The sequence below is a fragment of the Mesocricetus auratus genome, unplaced genomic scaffold, assembly GCF_017639785.1.
Source record: "Mesocricetus auratus isolate SY011 unplaced genomic scaffold, BCM_Maur_2.0 Super-Scaffold_100714, whole genome shotgun sequence".
NCBI classification, from domain to species: Eukaryota; Metazoa; Chordata; class Mammalia; order Rodentia; family Cricetidae; genus Mesocricetus; species Mesocricetus auratus.
The window spans coordinates 10,385,453-10,405,097 of NW_024429270.1; the positions used below are offsets into that span (position 1 = coordinate 10,385,453).

General features: G+C 50.5%; 1 protein-coding gene across 2 annotated transcripts; it reads right to left on the bottom strand.

Annotated features, from left to right (window-relative positions):
* Window positions 1–8,164: 8,164 nt before the first annotated feature.
* Cdh16 (cadherin 16) lies at window positions 8,165–19,021 on the bottom strand. Of its 2 annotated transcripts, XM_005078659.4 has the most exons (18): window positions 18,863–19,021; window positions 17,935–17,992; window positions 17,589–17,675; window positions 16,452–16,607; window positions 16,245–16,383; window positions 15,624–15,782; window positions 13,625–13,821; window positions 12,955–13,077; window positions 12,633–12,783; window positions 12,245–12,472; window positions 12,088–12,164; window positions 11,825–12,013; window positions 11,501–11,742; window positions 10,883–11,016; window positions 10,039–10,281; window positions 9,790–9,897; window positions 9,373–9,489; window positions 8,165–8,515 (listed from the first exon to the last, which is right to left on the bottom strand). In XM_005078659.4, the coding sequence occupies exons 2-18, from the start codon at window positions 17,977–17,979 to the stop codon at window positions 8,418–8,420; spliced, it is 2,493 nt and encodes an 830-aa protein (XP_005078716.1). In that variant the 5' UTR covers window positions 17,980–17,992; window positions 18,863–19,021; the 3' UTR covers window positions 8,165–8,417. The 2 variants fall into 2 exon arrangements, with proteins under 2 accessions (XP_005078716.1, XP_005078717.1); XM_005078660.4 differs by lacking the exon at window positions 17,589–17,675.
* Window positions 19,022–19,645: the final 624 nt, after the last annotated feature.

Consider the following 19,645-nt stretch of genomic DNA (forward strand, 5'->3'; position numbering starts at 1 on the left):
TTGCCCTGGGAGTGGCATCTTTATTTTGGAGATGGGCCCAGAACCCCTTAGGCACATAGTGAGGCTTGCTTTCCGACCCAACACCTGTGAAAGTTTATTTCAGAGGGCGAGAGAGAGGGAGGGTGGGCCAGGCAGCTATACCAGGGCATTTGAACAAAAATGGTCATGGCATTGGTGTTTGTAAGAAAGAAACAGTGTTGACATGACTTCACCCAGCACAAGACACAGACCCTGAGGCAGCCATTTCAGCAGACTTGAAACGAACATGCTGGCTGGGGAACTTGATAGACATAACGTAAATAAGTAGCTCAATAGGAGATCAACAGAGTACACAGTGTGACCCCCAAGTTGAAAGAAATCCTTCTCCCATCCCTCATGCTTACTCTTCTGCCAGCTCCCTCGTGACTTACCCCATTGGCCAGGCAGACGGGGGGGGGAGGGGAGGGAGACTATCTTGGGCAGGGGATGAGATCATTCTAAGGCTGGCTGATTTAGAACTGGGTAACTTTTTCCATCCATATGGCTCTCAGAGACTTCTGCACTGGCTCATAAACCTTGGCGCCAGCCTTGGGGATCAGCCATGAGGCCCCTCCTCACTGTGGAAGTGGGGGCCAAAAACTTCATGAGGCTGGAGTTAGGGCTTAAGTTGAAATAGAGTGGCAGAGGGGGTGGTGGGGTGGGGTATGGTTCAGCTGGGACCAGACAAGTACTTTGCAGCTAATAGGTCTAGGTGTCCTGAAGCTCTCTAGGAACCAATGTGGGCAGATGTTGCAATTTGTGGGTGAAAATCACCTCACAAGGAGCAGAGCTGTGCTTCTAACAGCTATATTTGGGGATTCCAGCTGGCCAGCCTGCCCCCCCTCCCCGCCCAAGGATCCCTTAGGCTCCATCCCTGCAAGGGGTAGATGTGGAGTGGAGGTCTGGGCTAGGAAGAGGTCAAGGCCAAAATCTAGGTCAGTACTTTATTGGGTTTAGTTTGCTTTCCCCTGACCCTATGCCTCCAGTCACAGTATCAATCGGGCTACCTAAGACACAAGTTCCAGCCTTGAGGTAACAGTAGTCTTGACCTTTGAACTTGCTCACATCTCTGAACCCTTTCCTAGGGAGTTCACTTACTCTTCCCTCTCTAGCTGCCTTTGTCACCACTCTAATCCTGAAATGAGTCAAGTGCCAGCTGTCCCCAAGTCAGTGTCCAGCATGCCAGTTTATCTGTGCTCATCTGAAGCCGGGCCTTGTATCTAGGGGGAATTCTAGTACACACCGAATAAAGGAAAAGGGTAAGACCTTGAAGAGATAGGGACTAGAAGAGGACCAGCTGTGTGTGCTCAGTGCTGTTCTGTGCCCTCCTTCGTGCTACGCTGTGCTAGGACCTCCAGGGGCAGCCAGCAGCCTCAGGCATCTCAGGCCCCGTCACACTAAGTGGGAGAATGTGTATGAGGCAACTTCACCGGGCTTAGTGGACAAGGAGCAGAAGCTGGGCAGAACCAGAATGGACTGGAGTATTTCTTTAGCATGGATTTTGGGCAGCAGGGCTGGGAACAGAATTCTACGGTTGGATGGACTTGTTCCTGGAAAATCCCCACAAGCCTTTTCAGCAGTGTGCTTTGCGGCTGGCGCTCACGCCTTTAGAAGTGAAGGAGCAGGGCCCTTTCTGCTGCTGAGCCACTCAGGCAAGGCCCTTGCCCTGTCTCCAAGCACTGGGCTCTGGACTGGCACATCTATTGAGTACTGTCCATTGACCTCACCAATTCTTTCAGCCATTCTAAGAGCAGGGGTCAGGGTTCCTATAATTTGAGAAGGAAGTTGCAACTCTAAAATGCTATATGCTTGACCAAGGCCATATAACTGCATTAGGGTTGGAGCCTACTGATGGCACGTGGTGCCACTCTCCCATTTCTACTTAGAAGTTCCCAAAGGGCAGTGTGCCCACAAGCCAAGGATGCCGCTTCCAGCTCAGTGTCTCCTGCCCAAGGCCTAACCTGGCCCAGTGCCTGTCACTCTCAGAATAACCCTGGAGGTTCTGGGCATGGATTGCAGTCCATCACCTGGGACCTATTTTTATCCTTCGGGTAATGAGGAAGTCTTACCTTGTGCAGTAACTACTTGGGACCAGGCTAGATCATGTGGCCTCAGCCCCAAGTGATCTTGCTGCCCTACTGGGAAATGACCCCGACTGGAAGGGGGAAGACCTGTCCTAGCCTCTTCCCAGAATCCTAACAGCCTGTCATCCCAACATGCTATACCTCAATATCCATGCACACAAGGCCAGAGTTCTCAGAGCATTGTTTATCCTTGATGTCCAATGTCTTATGCACTTACATAGCCAGAAATTCTTTCTTCTGTGTAGCTCCCTTTTCTTTAATTTAGTTAGAGGATTCTAGAATCCAGGTACAGAGGCCATTTGGAGATTTAGTATCTAGAACTTGACTTCTAGAGTTTAGGGTATTGGGATGCTTTGGGAACAGTGAACGATGGCATTTCAGGAGGTGACAGAGGCTGTGAGCACACTCACACAAACTGAAAGGTTAAGTAATTCATAACCAGGGAGCTATGGGCCCCAAAACTATTTATACAGAAGGAGCAGTCCATAGATACAAGGGGGCACCCTGTGAGACTCCTTACTGCTAAAATAGATATGTATGTGTCTACAGAGGAGGAGCTGTGTCCTGAGCCTGTCAAGGAAAGACCAAAGATCAGAAGGAAGCTGGGAATAGTGGTAAATGGCTGGAATCACATTGCTGGGAGGCTGGGGTGAGCCAGTTAAAAGCTCAAAACTCCAGAGAAAGTAGCTATCCTATCTCAAAAACAAACACAAAGACTAGAAGAAAATGTGATTCTTAGAAAGTTACCATAACAACAAAAGCTACAATGACTGCAGCTATGGTGGCAATAATAGTAGTAGCTGCTCTACCACCACCTCCTTTAAGGCCAACAAGGTGTACACCTTGTGTTGATTCAGGGCTCTGCTTATACTATCTCAGTGAGCCCCACAGATGTTCCTCTCTTGGTGGAGAATGGACAGCAGGATGAGCTCCATAAATGTGACTGGGTTTTGCAATGGCTGCAGCTCTCTGGAGGTGGATGCTGAGGCCTCCCTCTGCCCCCAAACACCTTGCTGCAGTGCAGGGTATCAACAGAAGGGCTGGCCCCTAGGGGATACCATCAGGGAGCCAGCCAGGCCAACCGAGTGAGCCTCAGTCCACTTGGCCCTACTCCTCTTGGCGTTGGGGCTGGAAATAGCAGCTGCTCAAGTGCTGACAATCAAAGGGCAGCTAAAAAAAGGCCCCTCAGTCTGGGACCTGTCGCACTCAGCTTGCAGGGCCTATTTTGGGGGAGAGGGTGCCGACGTGCCAATGGAAAATCCATGGGTGGGAGTCTCCAAAGGTGGGGGGCCATATGACTTCCTCTTTCCATCGTAGCAGCCCCTACACATGAACACATATGCACGTAACACACACACACACACACACACACACATACACACACACACACTCCCATACAGGTTGCGTGGTCGCCTTCCTTCCCAACTGTTCAACCTTGCCATCCCATATACTACCCCAGAAAAGAGATGAGGAAGAAAGCTGAAACTCAAAAGAGATGTATCTCTGTTGTAGAGTGTCTGCCTACCATACAGGCAGTTATGGGCTCTATCCCCAGCACTAAATTAACTGGGCATGGTAACACATACCTGTAATCCCAACACGCAGGAGAGAGAGGCAGGAAGATTAGAAATTCAAGGTCATCATTCTCTGCTACATTGAGAATTTGAGGCCGGCCTGGAAGAAATGAGACCCTATCTCAACAAATAAACAAACAATGCTTGCCCCCACCCCAAACTCAAGTGACATTTCCAAGGAAGGTCTCACAGCTAGGAAGCAGGTGGGGCCATGGCACCCAGGCCAGTGCCGTTCTCTAGAGGCGGCCTTCTCACTGAGTCAGCAAACCTACTGCCCTCTGAAGAGGCAAAAACTGTAATGGGAACAATGGAGACTTGTTCTGTGTTGAGTGAATGTGGGCTGAAGACACATGGAAAGAAATCCCATTAGAAAGGCCAGGTTCGTTCTGTAGGAGAGGCAGCTCCTGAAGAGAGCCCAGCCCCCACCCATCCTGTGACCACCTGCTCCCCCCTCTGCCTGGGCCTCCAGAGAGCAGCTGCCCCTGCCAAGTTTCCAGGGAACGTGTCAGATAAGGGGCCTGAGCTCATGACTCTCTCCCACTGGTCCCTATCTCTGTCCCTACTGCCATCACCAAGCGAATAAGAATAGCACAGCCTGGTGAGGGGCACACACAGGGGCATCAGTCCCCTGGCCATCACTGCCAACCCCACCCAGCTGCCTGTTGCCCGGTGCACACATGGTAAAGGGTCAGTTTCAGCTGCAGCTCCTGCAGCTCCAGAGGAGGACCAGGAGGAAGCCACATTGCTTGCATGCTTCGGCCTCCATAGTGGAGCTATTTGATCTAGAGCTGGTGCTGTCTCTCTCAGGACAAAGTGACACGGCATTCTATAAAGTCTGAGTGACAGCTAGCTGGATCCTCTCCCCAGGCTGTGGTCCCTGATAATGGCAGCTCTGCCTGGGTTCTGAATGCCCTTGAGAACTCTGACTGTAGCCAGTGGGGATTCAAATGGGGTAGGATCCCTGTGTCCCATGTGAAGCTGTTCCTGGGGTATGGCCATAGAGTAAAGATGTATGCCATGTTATTACCTCCGCGCGAGTCTCCTTTTGGCACCCGTGCAAGGATATAAGGACCATGTCACTCTGAGGGAAGTCTGTAGTCATGGAATCCATGGTCAGTGTAGCCATGATGTGGAAAGGGGGAAGGTCCAGGAAGCCTTGTTTCCACATTTCTGAGTCACTGTGACACCCGATTGTAATTAAGGTATCTGAGTCCCCAAAGTCCTCTCACCAGTATCCTCTACAACTCTCTCAGTCTGACTCACAACTCAGACCAACAACCGGGTCCCACTCCACGTAGGTCATTGTCATCATCATCTCATTTTCATGACCTTTCCCCTTGACCCTCCAGCCTGCCTTCTGTCCTTCTGCATCACCCACCAACTCACAGGTAGGCAATCAGGGATGCTAGGAGAAGGGATGGTGCATGGACTTTTTGTTTGTTTGTTTGTTTTTCAAGACAGTTTCTCTGTGGCTTTGGAGGCTGTCCTGGAACTCACTCTGTAGACCAGGCTGGTCTCCAACTCAGAGATCCACCTGCCTCTGCCTCCCGAGTGCTGGGCTTAAAGGGGTGCGCCACCAACGCCTGGCGTGTGTATGGATTTCTTGCATACTCATATACATTCTCACATCACACAGAGAAGACTACACCACACTTACACACTCACAGGCTTACATATGCATGTGTGGTGGGGCCACCAAGGGGTCCCAAGCTCAGTCCCCCAGCACTACTGTCTCCACAACTCCTGTATTCTTGGGATCCTGTCATCCCTCTGAAGTCTTCACAGTACAAACTAATAACATCTTCCTGCAGTAGCAGGATGATTTGGAGGGAAACCTTGGTAAGAATCTTCTTCCCTGATACCCAAGCTAGAGCCCTGGGGTAGGTGTAGATGTGTGTGGATCTCTGGGGTCCCAAGGTTGTTTCATTCTTTGGGGTTGAGGTCTAGACTGACCTTGGAGCCTCTAGCTTCAGGAGCTCTATTGCTGAGGCTGGAAAAAGTTTAAAAATATCTTCGTGTTTACATTCTTTTCAAGCCCGCCTCCTGGGCCTCAGTGCTGGGTCCCTTTGATCTGGCTCTATGCCTCTGAAAGGGGTCTGGGAGAGTTGGGAGCATTGTCCCCTGCTGTGCAGTCCCCTTATGTCCCCAGCCCAGTCAGAATTAGGTTACACCCATCACATCAAAGAACCCCCATAAGTGACCCATCGATGCCAATGGGTTATGATTTGGGCTCTTCTCCATACTTCTCCAAACCCCGGGCCTCAAATGCCTCTAGGGGCATTGAATGTGGGACTGATCTGGGGAAAGCCACAATTACTGCTACAGTGTGCCTGGCTGTGTGCTCCCTAATGTATTTTACAGTTATATAATGTAGTTCTCCCTGAAACCTCATTTTATAAACCAGTAAACTGAGGATCGGAGACGTGAAGTGATCTGAAATACACAGCAAGGGTGAAGCAGCCACAGTGCTGTCTTCCTCTCATACTGGGTCACTGATCACACACCCCTCCCCCATGTACACACCTCGTCTTACTGTGGTGTGGCAATGATGTATGATCTCACTAGCATACATCCTTTTAGGTTCACCAACTCTCTCACTATGTGTTTTTCTTCTTCTGTGTGTCAGGAATGATCCTATGTGATCCTCACCTTCTTCTTTAGACTGGAGCTATGCATAACAGGAAAGTTTTTTTGCCTACAGATGTTCAGGGAGTCTGGACCTTTTGATACTAGTGGCCATCCTCTATCGGATCCTGCAAATACAAGGAAGAAGTTGTCCAACTAGGACAGACATTTATAGTTCCCCTGGGTTCCCATAATTCATCCTTTCCTTTGTTGGTTTGCTGTCTACCTACTTACCAATTTACCATCTGTCCGTCCGTCCGTCCGTCCATCCATCCATCCATCCATCCATCCATCCATCCATCCATCTATCTATCTATCTATCTATCTGTCTGTCTGTCTGTCTATCTACTGATCCATTCAACTACTCATTCATCTGTCCATCCATCCATACACCTACCCACCCAGCTGCTCATATCCATCCATATCAGCCAGTAAGCACAAAGATTCCAGCTTGGATGCTGCATGAGCCTTCCTCTTTTTGGTCCACCTTCCCAGTTTTACCAGAAGGAGATGGTTGGTTGGGTGACTGCTAAGGTACTACTGGGGGGATCTTGAGGGAACAGAGACCAGCTAAGGATGAGTACACTTTTACAGAGGCCACATAGACCTCAGTCACAAAGGTGTGTCTTCTACTTTGGTTCCAGACTACCAGTTATGTTTCTTAACCTCTCTTACCTTCAGGATCATCTACCTGAATATGGGGTCAATAATCCAGCCCTGGCAGGCTAATGGAGAGATCAAATGAGACGTTACCTGCAATAGGGCCTTTTGTATGCTGAAGACTTCTGAGCAGGTATAAATTAGGCAGTGAATGGAGTGGGGGTAGTAGGGTGGAGAAGGCCCTGGCTGGGGTGGCCAGTGGAATATACAGTGTAGATGTGTGAGGTGTTGGTTTCTGAGTCTAGGGTGACTGAGATTGACTTCAGAGTCCATCTGCAGGCTCCCCTCCAGGCCAGCCAGGATGCATGCCCTGTCTTTATTGCCTGGGCTTGGCCCCTATCCCATAGCAACTGCCAGAAGCGGAGAGATTATCTCCTAAAAATAGGGTTGGGCCCCACCAATGTTGTTTTTCTCTCTTCCCCATGATTTATCACCATCAACTCTTGGTGCCTAGGACAGCAAGTCTCTCCCTAACTCCCAGGGACCATTAGGAAGGGGGTATGTGGAATCAACCTATGTGGGGTCAGTCTAGGGGCAGGGGTCACAGATTAGTCTTGAGGTGTTGGTCAGGGCACTGGGGACATTTCTTAACTCTGGGCAAGAGGCAGGGGTTCATCTGAGACAGGGTTAGCCCTGGAACAAACCACTGAAGCCTCCTGCCTCACCCCTATGGTGTCCATCTGAGTGACCCCCGCAACTTTCTGAAAATATGCCCATTTTCTCCTGTGGGTGAGATCCAGTTGTGTGGAGTCTGTGGTTGAAGGAACCACTCCCAGTTTTAGCTCTCCTGTTCCTGCCTCAAGGGGCCCTCAACACTCCTCCAGAGGCTGAGGCATCTTCACCCACACTGAGTGTGGTGACTCATGCACAGGGGCCTGAGGATGCTCACACATGAATGGGCTCACAAGACTGTGTGCCCCCATGTTGCAGAGGTGTCCTACACACACAGGAATGACTCCTGGAAAGACATTCCTTCACCTTACCTTCATAGTTACCCTAGGGTATGTGGCTGGTAGGCTCTTGGAGACCCAACTTGCATTGACCCCCCAAGTTCTCACCAACAGCCCAGATGATATCCTTCTTCAGAAGCTACCCTACCCAGCCTCCAGACCTAATTTGTACAGCAGGACAGACGGCAGGTGTGAAAGGGCAGGTGCGCTCATTCACACATGCACACAGATGTGCATCACAGTACACTCAGGCTTTACAAGGTCCAGCCTGGCTCCCTGAACCTTTATTATGGGTCAAAGAGCTGCCATTTGGAGCGTTCCCATGGCCAACCTGTAAAGTCAGTGCTCAGGCTTTGGGGACATGCCTGGTGACAGTGCCTCCACTCCAAGAAGACGAAGGGCTTTTACTCTGTCTTGGTCTCCAGTGTATCTTGGGCACCGGGTCCTTTCTCAGTGAGTTCAGATGCAGCTGGGGCCAACCTCCCAGCTGGGGCTGCTTGGATCACTCACATTGCTGCCTTCAGGGGCACACTGTCTGCTGGCTGATCCAGGTCCTTCTTCCTTGCCAGGGCCAGGTGGGTGAAGACAAGAATGAGGATGAAGCCTGAGGGGCCCGAGAATGGGGAAGCTTTTAGCAGGAATGAGAAGGGTATCTCACTAAACTGCTTGTCACTGGCATTGGTTCTCTATATTTTCTAGACAGTATCCCCACGCTGGGTATGAATCCTCGTGCCTGATGAAATCTGAGTGGTTGGTCTGTTTTGCTCTTATCTCACCAAAGTCAAAGCATATCCCAGTCTCCTAAACCTCCTTCTCAGGAGGCGGAGGCAGGAAGATGATATGTTCGAGGCCTTCCTAGGCTACAGTGAGCTTCAGGCCAGCTGGTGGCTATTTAGTGAGACATCCTTTCAAAATAAAAAGTTTTTTTTAGAGGGCTGGCCAAAATTGTAAAAATGCAGTTGTCCCTCACCCCCACCCCCTCAATAATTCTTTCTCTCACATATACATTTTCTCTGGAGTCAGATTGGATGGAATTCATGGCAGAGCCAGTGAGCTGTACACACGGACCTCCAAGAGAAAGACACCTTACAGCTTTCTACTAGAATCATCGAAGAAAATCATCAAAGAACGAATTTATCGGAATAAAGGAGTAAAGGATGGGGAGGGTGACTTGAAAGAATTAAACTGGACTTCTCTGCCACAAGGCCGTGTAATCTTGGATAAGTCACCTAGCTTTTCTGAGCCACAGTGACCTCATCAACAGAAGTGGGAGACAGCAGGATCACACTCCCAGACTGTGGGAAGGATTCCATCATGTGCTTGCTGTAGGACCCCCATAGGTAGCGAATGATAATGTGACAGTAAATGCTGTTTCCTGGGGTGCCCAGGATGACTGATACCTGAGACAGTAGCTCCAACCACTCAACACCCTCATCCATGCAGGAGCTCAGCCTCCATTACCTATCGCTGCCAGGGTGCCCAAAAGGACACCCACTGCTGAGAGCTTCGTAGGCATCCCCTTCAAGCGGCCCACCTTACGCATGCATTGACCCTCCACGTTGCAGCGACACACGATCACTGGGGTGGAGAACGAGGATGAGAGTGTTAGAGAGGGCTCCCAGCGGCTTGGAACCTCCTGTCTGGAAAGATAGCTGATGCATGTTTTTGTGCACACCTCTGTAGGTAGGTGTGTGTGAAGGTGCATACTCCTCTGTGGATGTGGCAGGATACACACAGATATGTTGGGCCAGTACACATATGTGTGTGTATGCATGTGCACATGCATGTGCTGTCTATGTGACCATGGATGATGTATACCCAGGCTCTTTCCCCTCTACCCTGATGACTTCCTCAGGAATTAAAGATACCAAGCCTCACCTTGGACCTGGAGTTGCCACATCTGGGCATCATGGTGGACAACCACAGGTACCATGTATTCACCTGGCTCTACCCAATGCAAGGCCAAGGTAAGGTAGGCATGGGAATCTGTTGGGTTGCAGAAAATGATTAGGGTCATTAGCCTGGACAGGCTCCATCAGAGCTGCTCTCCTATACCCCACCCTACCATAACTCCACTTCCAAGCGAATCCATCCTCTACAGTCCCATTCCCTCTCCTTGCCACATACCATTAAGAGGCTGGAGGCGCCAATCCCGCTGCACGGTAGGGTTGGGACCAAGAGTGAAGCTGTAGGGACCATGTCCATTGGCCAGGTCAGGGTCCTCACTGGCCCCACTGACAACCACACCATAGTCTTGGCGGGGTGTACAGAGGTGTCTGCTGGGCCCATGGGCCAGAGTCAATGCTGGGACAGGAGAGGCCTTCAGGAAATGGACCACAATGGTGGCAGAAGTGCTCAGTCGTGGCTCATCTGTGTTGTTGGGGGTGAGAGTAAGCCCTGGAGAACCTGGGCTGATCTCCATGTACCCCACCCAGCCCATCAGCCTTACTCTGCTGCTTCCCTCCATACCCCTGCACTCCAACCCCTTCTTCTCACCTGTCACTTCCCATAGCAGTCTCTTCCTCATCGTGCCCTTCATCCTTTCACTCTTTGAACAACTGTCAGACCCACCTGTATCTTTCTCAATGTCAAGTCTGTCTCAGTGTCTATGCTACCACCCAGACATGACCTGACCCTGGGGTAGTGCATCTCTCCTGACTTCCACGGAATTCCTGAAATACCCTTCCCAACACGCCTTCCCAGGGTCAGCTGTTTATCCTATTAAAATGCCATTCACAGTTTCTAACACCTGGCTTCGGCATCCCATCTCCTCGCATTCTTGCCTCAGACACAACTCCTGGCCCTCCTTCCACCTCCCCAATCTAGTACTCATTGATTTGTCTGTCCCTGGAGTTGATACCTTGAGAAGCCCAAGGGAAATTCTGAATGGAAAACTTGAAGGGTGGTTTTCACATAGTTTCCAAGAGGAAGTGTAATCCCCTGAGAAGACCCCACTGCTGCTTGATCATACCTGTGTCTTGGGCCTCCACAAGCACAGTGTAGGTGTCTCCAGGCTTGGCACCTTGCAGGGACTGGGCTGTGTGTACCTCCCCAGAGACCTCCTTGATGCAGAGCCAGCCCTCTGAGTCATTGACCAGAGAGAACCTGGGGCCCAAAGAAGAAGGTGTGTTTGGAGATGCACTGGAACAACATACAGGTTCCTGGCCAGAAACTTCCAGGATGATGTTGCCTACTCAAATCCTGTATCCTTTCTGTGATTCAGGGGCAACAATAGTGTTGGTGAGCCCAGCTGGCCCGAGTCAGAATTTGTTGGTGATGGGGAGTTTGAACTGTACTGGGGGCAGGGAGGGACCTGGTTCAAATTCACTTGTTCCAGAGCATCCTGCCAAGAAGTCTGGAGGGCTCAGACCCAGGCAAAGCTTCAGTCTGTGCTCCCATGGGGTCTAAACACTTCCTCCATGCCTGCCTACTCCATCCAGTCCTGACCCTCCAGGAGTCAGAAACTTGACATTACTTATAGTTTGAGGAACATTCTAGGCCATACACAAAATGAGTTTCTCTGGGGTGTTGACGTCATCCTTGGAGAGCAGAAGTCTAGGCTAGGTAAGAGGCAGGGCTTTTGGCTCACCTGAGGGTTCTGCTCATTGGCTCTGAGAGCTGAATGGTCAGCAGGAGGGAACCAGCTGGGGTGCTGACTGGGATGCTGGTCTCATAGCTCTCCTGGTCCAACCTAAGGGGTGGTGTCACTCTTTCCACCAATACAGTCACTGTGGCTGTGGCTCCAGGGCCTGGGTCTGTGCCCACCAGCTCCTCCATGTTCCGCACGACCACTACCACATTGTGGTGAGGAGCTGCCTCGTAGCTGAGGTTCTGGAACCAGTGAGTTCTGGGTCAATGTGTGGGTCAGGACATTGTACACTCATGACCCTTCCCCACCAGTCCATACCCTAACCTTTTGGAGTCGAAGCTGGACATGATCAGAGTCTGGCTCCCAGGCCAGGTCAAAGATCCCTTCAGGGTCTCCCTCTTTAATGGCAAAGTCCATAAGGCGGAAGGCAGGCTCAAGGTCGGCATCAGTGGCCATAAGCGTGGCCACCAGAACCCCCGGCTTCGCATCCTCAGGAAGACTTACAGGTCCAATCTGGAGAGATGGAGATATTTGGTAAACACCACCAGCACCCTCCCAGTGACCTCTCTAGCTCTGTGTCAGCTTACCTGGGAAGTGAGGAACTCAGGGGCATGGTTGTTGATGTCTGTGATCGTGACTGACACCTCACACGTGCTGCTGAGGCCTGATGCAGGGAAGGGATTGTTGGTGAGGTCCCAGGAGGAGCAGAGGGAAAGAGGCCCAGGTCACCAGCAGGGTACTTACCACCCTCTGATCCTGCTAGGTCAACAGCCAGCACCTGAAGCAGGATGTCCTGGCCAGCGTGGAGTGGGGCAGTTCCCAGTGTTACACTGCCTGAGGTAGAATCTAACTCGAAGGCTCTTCCTTCAGCCCCCTCTTCAGGCTCAGGGCTCAACCACTGATACACAACGTGAGAATTGGGTGATCCAGGGGCATCCATGTCCTCTGCTGACAGTGTAGCCACTTCAGTTCCTGTAAGACAATGTGTGCATGTATGTGTGTGTGTGTGTGTGTGTGTGTGTGTGTGTCTTTGATATAGACCTCTGAAGCTAGACTCACCCCAAAGAAGCATGATGGGATGGTTTCTATGAACTCCATTATTCCCTCCCTGCTGACAAGGCTCTTAACCCACCTGGGGGACTGAGCTCAGGGATGCTGATTGTTGGGCCATATGGGGAGCAGACAGGTGCATTGTCATTCTCATCCATCACCACCACCTGCAACTCCAGGGGTTCTGCATAGTCCTCACCACGGGAATTCTGAGCTCGTACTTGGAGCAGGTACTGTAGTGGGCAGTGGGGAGCTTCAGATCAGCCAAGGGTGGCTCCAGGCTGGGGTGGATTGAAGTCCCTTCTGGTGGCTAGCCCCAGCTCTTCTGGGCTGTCTTCATTGCCTCAGCATCTGTGGGGGATGTGACAGAGCACCCTCCAGTCTCCCCCATGTCTCCCTCTCACCTCAGCCTGGGCCTCTCTGTCCAGCTCCATGGTTACGTGGATCCTCCCCTCTGCATCCACATCAAAGGGTCCTGGAGGCTGGCTCTCCAGTTGATAACGTGCATCCCCTCCATTCCAGTGCACCTGTGAGGAGGACATAAAATGAAAGCACTTCAGGCTGAGAGGCAGGAAGGATCTCTTCTGGTCCTTATCCCCCAGCTGATTCGTAGGCAAGGAGCCTGGACCCTAAGAACATGTGGTTAGCTACTTGTGACAACTTTACCCTGCTTCAAGCCTGGACCTTTTCCAAAGTGCCCAAATGACAAGGTTATTTTATTTTCTGCTTTCTCAGTCTGGGCCTGACCCCAAGGCATTCCTAGAAAAGGCTGGAGACATTCCTGGCTTGGGTGACAATCCCCATGGCAGTTCAAGTTGGCAGTTGTTTTCCCTGAGGAAGCCTTAGTCAAGTTGGGGATGCCAGAACACAAACCCACACCTACTAGAGGATAGCACATGATGGACTGTACCCTTAGTCCCCAGGCCTTACTGCTCACTTTATAGTGGGAAGTATATATCTCAGGAAGGAACAGGGTCAAATTGAGTTCTGGGCACTCCTCCCAAGTGTCTATGAAGCTCAGGCCCAGCTACACTAGCCATGGGGTAACCTCAGTTACTGATAGCCACTTCTTACCTGGGCAATGCTGTGTGGGTATGCAACTCTGAGATTCTCTGCCAGGTGAACAGGCTCTAGGGGTACCCAGGTGCTCTGTACTACGGAGATCTCCACCATGGCAATGGCCTGGTGACCTGAGGCCTGGTCACCCATGTCCTTGACCTGTACCAACAGTTGGTAAGGCTCTTCAAGGGCATGGTCTAGGCTGGTGCTTCCTAGAAGGGATGGAAGGTCAGCTGATCATGGACCCAGGGAGCAAGGCCCAAAGCATTTTCAGCCAGTACCAAACAGAAAGTCAAGTATATTATAAGTGTTCAAAAGATTCTTGGGCGGAGGAGCTGAAGAGACAGTTCAGTGGTAAAGGGCACTGACTGCTCTTCCAGAGGACCCAAGCTAGATTCCCAGCTCCACATGGTAGCTAACTATCTGCAACTACAGTTCCAGGGAACCTGATGACCTCTGGTACAGACACCAGGCACACATGTGGTTTGTAGACAAACATGTAGGCAAACACCCACATATATTACATATTTGTGTGTGTGCATATGTATGTACATATATATATATTGACAAAAATTTTTAAAAGATTCAAAAAGATATTAAGAAAAAATACTAAGGGATGAGATAGTCTTTTTTGTTTGTTTGTTTGTCTTTCGAGACAGGGTTTCTCTGTATTATTTTGGAGGCTGTCCTGGAACTCGCTCTGTAAACCAGATTGGTCTCGAACTCACAGAGATCCACCTGCCTCTGCCTCCCGAGTGCTGGGATTAAAGGCGTGCGCCACCACTGCCCGGCATAGTCTTTTTTTTTATATAAAGGATTTATTTTATTATTTATTTGTGTGTATGTGTGATCTGCATGAGTTCAAGTACTAGCAAAGGCCGGAAGAGGGCATCTAATTCCCAGAAACTGGAGTTATAGATGAAATGGCAATGGGTGCTGAGAATTGAACTCAGGGCCTCTGCAAGAGCAGCCAGTGCTCTTAACCACATTTCTCCTATCACCGTCATGAGCAGGCAACTAGTACTTGACAGATGGTAACTTCACTTCCAAAGTGAGAAGCTGATGGGCTGGTGAGGTAGCTGGATGACCAGGGTGGAGAGGGCAGATGGGTAGATGATAGGAAGAGGGAATGGATGGTTGACTAGGTGGGAATTTGAGTATGAGGATAGGAGATGAGCAAGTGTTGGCCAAATGGGCTGCACGGGTCATTTGGGGGCTAGATGAGTGAAAAGGTGGCTGGCTGGTGTTGTCATTCAAGAGAAGCACGGTGCTAGAGAAAGATGCCTTGGGACAGGGCTCAGGCAGAGGGTTTTGGGCTTTTTTTTTTTAATTAGGGAAAGGGATCATAAAAAGGGAAAAGGGGAGGGGATAGGAGTAGCAGGGATAGGGAGGCCTCCAGGGCTAGGAGCAGCAGGAGAGGAGAAAGGAGAGAGACAGAGACAGAGACAGAGAGAGGCAGAGACACATGCACACACAGAGAGAGAGAGAGAGAGACGGAGACAGAGACACAGAGAGAGACAGAGACAGAGAGAGACAGAGAGAGAGAACAGACAGAGAGAGGGGGAGAAAGAGAGAGAGAGAGAAGGATGGGAAGTGGGCAGGGCTATTTAAAAAGGGAACATAGTGAATATGCACAGATAGTGCTCTTAGTGGCTCCAGATGAGGTTGTATCCTGTCAGAACCCCAAGGACAGGTCAGTACCAGATGCCTGAATACTAGCAGCTGGGTTAAGGTATGAATCATCTATCCCTAACTTGTACCTCTGATCTAACTTGAAGAAGTAGATCTATCTTGATATCATTCTTGAGGTATCTTAACTAGAGCTTCCTCATCCATTCTTATCTGGTCTCAATCTATCCCATGTCTAAACTTGCCATGCACAACCCAGCCTTAGCCTCTGCCTAGAATGCCCTTTTCTTTAATCTCAGCTCCAACTCATCCATCACTTACAGCTCAGAGGCCCCTTCTCTAGCATTCCATGACTCCCCCACCATCAAACCCAGCCAATGCTTACCCTTGGGACTAAGGGCCAGAGATCCTAGTCGAGGGTCCAGTTGGAACATATCAGGTAAAGGCTGAGTTGGAGACTGGCTCAGGATGTGGAATCGGAGGTCTGAGTTAGCCGTGCCTGGTGCATCCCCATCAGAAGCCTCAAGGAAGAGGAAGGGGATCCCTGGGGGTGGGGATACATGGTAAGAAATGGTAGGGACAGGGAGTCTCCTGCACCTCCCCTCTCTTCTCAGAACTTCCTTCTACGTTCAGCATTGTATCAGGGTTCTGGAGGTGAGCCTGTTATTCATCTCATTTCCCAAACAAGCAAATTGAGGCCCAAAGCAGATGAAACTGTTAATGGAATTGGAGAGTACAGAATGGGACAGGCTTGGAGGACAGCTTGGACCCTGCTGATTTGCCAGTGGTAGCTGTCTCTTTACTCTCTGATGTCTCACAGACAGTACCTGGCTTTACAATTGAGGCCCAAAGCAGATGAAACTGTTAATGGAATTGGAGAGTACAGAATGGGACAGGCTTGGAGGACAGCTTGGACCCTGCTGATTTGCCAGTGGTAGCTGTCTCGTTACTGTCTGATGTCTCACAGACAGTACCTGGCTTTACATTGGTTGCCCTTGTCACTCACCAGGCCTGGTGCCCTGGCTCAGCTGAGCTCTGTAGATGGCCTGGGAGAACTGGGGTACCTGGTCATTCTCATCTTTCACATGCACAGTCACGAGCTGTGGACCCCACAAGACGCGTCTGTCCTCAGACTCCAAGGTGACCTGGCAAGAAGGGGTAGTCAGTCCCCAGCCCTGTTGTCTGCTTGTCCCTACACCTCACTCTGTCATACCTGCAGTCGGTACTCTGCCTTTTCCTCCCAGTCCAGGGCCCTTGTCATCATCAGAAAGCCAGAATCTGGATCCACAGCAAAGAGTTCTTGATCCGCTGTGCTTGAGTCCCCTGAGAGCACAATCTGGCCTTCATTCCTCCCAAGGGGCAGTGGCAGCTAGGGGATAGAACAGAGGCAAAAGAACTAGGGGCTTGGGCTAGATTCGCAGTGGCTCTCAACCCTCGGGTAATGACCCCCCTAGGGGTCATACATCAGATATCCCGCATAGCAGATATTTACATTGCAGTTCATAACAATAGCAGAATTACAGCTATGAAGTAGCAACACAATAATTGTATGGTTGGGGGTCAGCACAACAACATGAGGAGCTGTATTAAAGGGTGACAGCATTAGGAAGGCTGAGAACCATTGCGTTAGAGGATAACACCTTTACATAAGGCCCCATTTTATCTATCTATCTATCTATAAATTTTATTTAAATTAAAAACAATATTATTTTACACACCAATCCCAGTTCCCTCTCCCTCCTGTCCTCTTATTCCCCACCAACCCCTTCATCCCATCCCCCATCCACCAGGGAGGGTGAGGCCTCCCATGGGGGATCATCAAAGTCTGTCACATCTTTTGGGGCAGGACCTAGGCCCTCCCCCATGTATCTAGGCTACAGGCCCCATTTTAAATATGGGGAAGCTGAGTCTCAGAAGTAGCTGGCACCTGCCTGGAACCTCAAATCCAGTAAGTAAAGCTTCAAATGGAGAACTTTCCTCTCTTACCCGATCTCCCCTGTGCTCCCCGACACCCTCTGTCGGAAGCTACACCTCTTCACCATGCTTCTTTTCCTTTTTAGACACGGTTTCACAATATGGCCTAGCCTGGCGTAAAACTCGCCATCCTTTTCTCACGGCCTCTCCTGCGCTAGGGTTACAGGCACGTGACACCACACTCAGTACCAGCTTTTTTGTTCTTTAACTCAAAGCTCCGCTCTCCTTTGGGACTAAAGCCTTGTTAGTTACTTACACTGATCCATCATCTGGAAAGTTGTCAAAGGAGAACCAGAGCAGGAAAGAGAACAGACCCTAGAGGGTGGAGAAGCACGATATCGGGAGTGATGGGAAGCCACCCTGCACGCAGGCTCACCTTGATTATGTAAAAAGGGAAATTTCCACCATAGTTTTCAGGGACTTCCACGTGCAGCTCTGCAGGTTGGGCCTCGGTGCTGAAAGCCTGTGGGAAATTCTCACCTTGCTCCATGGGCACTGGCAGGAACAGGGAATTGCTGCCCCTCCCCCCAGCCTACCAGATCTTAGTCCATCCACCCTCTGGACTTAGTCTCCCTGCTTCCACAGCAGGCCCGTAGCTCTGACTCTGAACGCCGACTCCCATACTGCTCTTGTGGCTAGTGTGATGAGTCTCGGTGGGATTGGGGGCAAGGGTGCTAACCCCCAAGGATGAGATCTGAAGGAAGAGGCAGGGCCCAGCTCACCTGAGTAACAGGGAGGCAAAGCAACCACAGCCACGCAGAGATCATGGTCAAGGAGGGCCTGAGGGACACAGAACATGAGAATCTAGACCAGAAAGTCAGGAAGAAGGGCTTTATCCCATGCACATGTCCAGAGGGATCTCCTATAGACTAGTCTCCTCCCCGCAGTGGCCTGTGGTTCTCTGTTGCAAATGTTCAGCTCCTTGGTCAGACCAAGTGAGGCTCCCAGACCCAACCATTCTGCCTCTTGGATCTTGCTGTCACAAAGAGCACCATAGAAGTTTTCACCTCCAAACAACCCCTTAACTTCATACTACAGGCTGGGCAGTGATGGCACATACCCTTTAATCCTAGCACTTGGGAGGCAGAGGCAGGTGGATCTCTGTGAGTTCGAGGCCAACCTGGTCTACAGAGTGAGTTCCAGGCCAGTCTTCAAAGCAATACAGAGAAATCCTGTCTCGAACCCCCCCCCAAAAAAAAACAAAAAACAAAAAAATCAAAAACAAACAAACAAAAAAACCCACCAAAATCTTCCTGCTATATAGCCCCCCCCCCGCCACTCTCCCCACCTCCCGCCAGCACCAACAGCTCCCAAAATTGTAATTATTTAGCAGTCCACCAAAGCACAGAAATTAGATGCTGGACAGACACCTGTCACTTCCAGCAGCTCCATGTTTCAGGCAAGGCCTGAATGGCAGGGCCTAGCCAAGGTCAAGGAGGACTTGACCACAAGAGGATTCATTCTGGAACAGAGGGCGTCTGGCTCAGGCCTTGGAGATTATACCATTTCCCACTACCACCCTCCAGATGCAGACTGCCCCTAGGGCCAGGACTCTGTCCTCACTTTACATTTTGCAGATCTCGTCATGTAGCTAAGCATACGCAACATTATCAGCCGCCCTCTGCAAGATGGATCCCAGAGAATTCTTACCTAGATATCTGAAGGATAGGGCACTGTTCCTACTCCCAACCTCAGGTCTGTACACCAAGAGCCCCTCTCCTACTGATGCCCCAAGCCTCTCTCTTGGTCCAGCTGTCAGGGAGCTCTAGTACGTTGGGTTAGGCGGGGCAGGGCAAAGGGGACACTTAAGCAGGTAGGCGGTCTGAGCACTCTTGCTCAGGAATGGAAAATGCCACTGGGTCCACAGCAGCAGGCCTGGCCCCGCCCAGTCCCCCCAAGTTACTTATTGACTTTGGAGAGCTAGGACTGCTCAGCACCCGTGACTGCCAGCCCTAGGAGGTGGGCAGATCTTGGTTTGTCACTCCCACCTTGACACAGCCCAATGAGCACTTCTTGGCCCTCTGGGCTTGGACACAACTTTTTTTGTGGCTTCAGACTTGGCCCTACTTTTCTGTGCAGCGGCATCTACAGCTAGATCTCTGCAGATACTGCAGCTAGATCTCTGCAGATACTACAGCTAGATCTCTGCAGATACTGTTCCTTGGGTCTGGACTGCTTGTCCCACCCTTCTTCGTGGTGCTAAGTAGCTACTCATGCTTTAGCAAAAAGCACAAATAACCCCTTCTCTAGGAAAGCCTCAACCTTCCTAATGCGACTCTTGGATACAGTTCCTCAAGTTGTGGTGACACCCCCCTCACACACACATCAAAAAGCATTTTCATTGCTACTTCATAACTATAAATTTTTGCTACTGTTATGAATAATAATATAAATATCTGATATGCAACCCCTATGAAATGATCGTTTGACCCA

What these genes read in the sequence shown, in the direction of transcription:
- Cdh16 (XM_005078659.4), bottom strand. Translation starts at nt 17,979, where the DNA reads ATGATCTCTGCGTGGCTGTGGTTGCTTTGCCTCCCTGTTACTCAG. An exon ending in ACAGAGAGGCCCAGGCTGAG is followed by an intron (nt 12,784 to 12,954) that starts GTGAGAGGGAGA and finishes TGCCCACTACAG; the next exon opens with TACCTGCTCCAAGTACGAGC. An exon ending in GTGGCAACTCCAGGTCCAAG is followed by an intron (nt 9,490 to 9,789) that starts GTGAGGCTTGGT and finishes TCTCCACCCCAG; the next exon opens with TGATCGTGTGTCGCTGCAAC.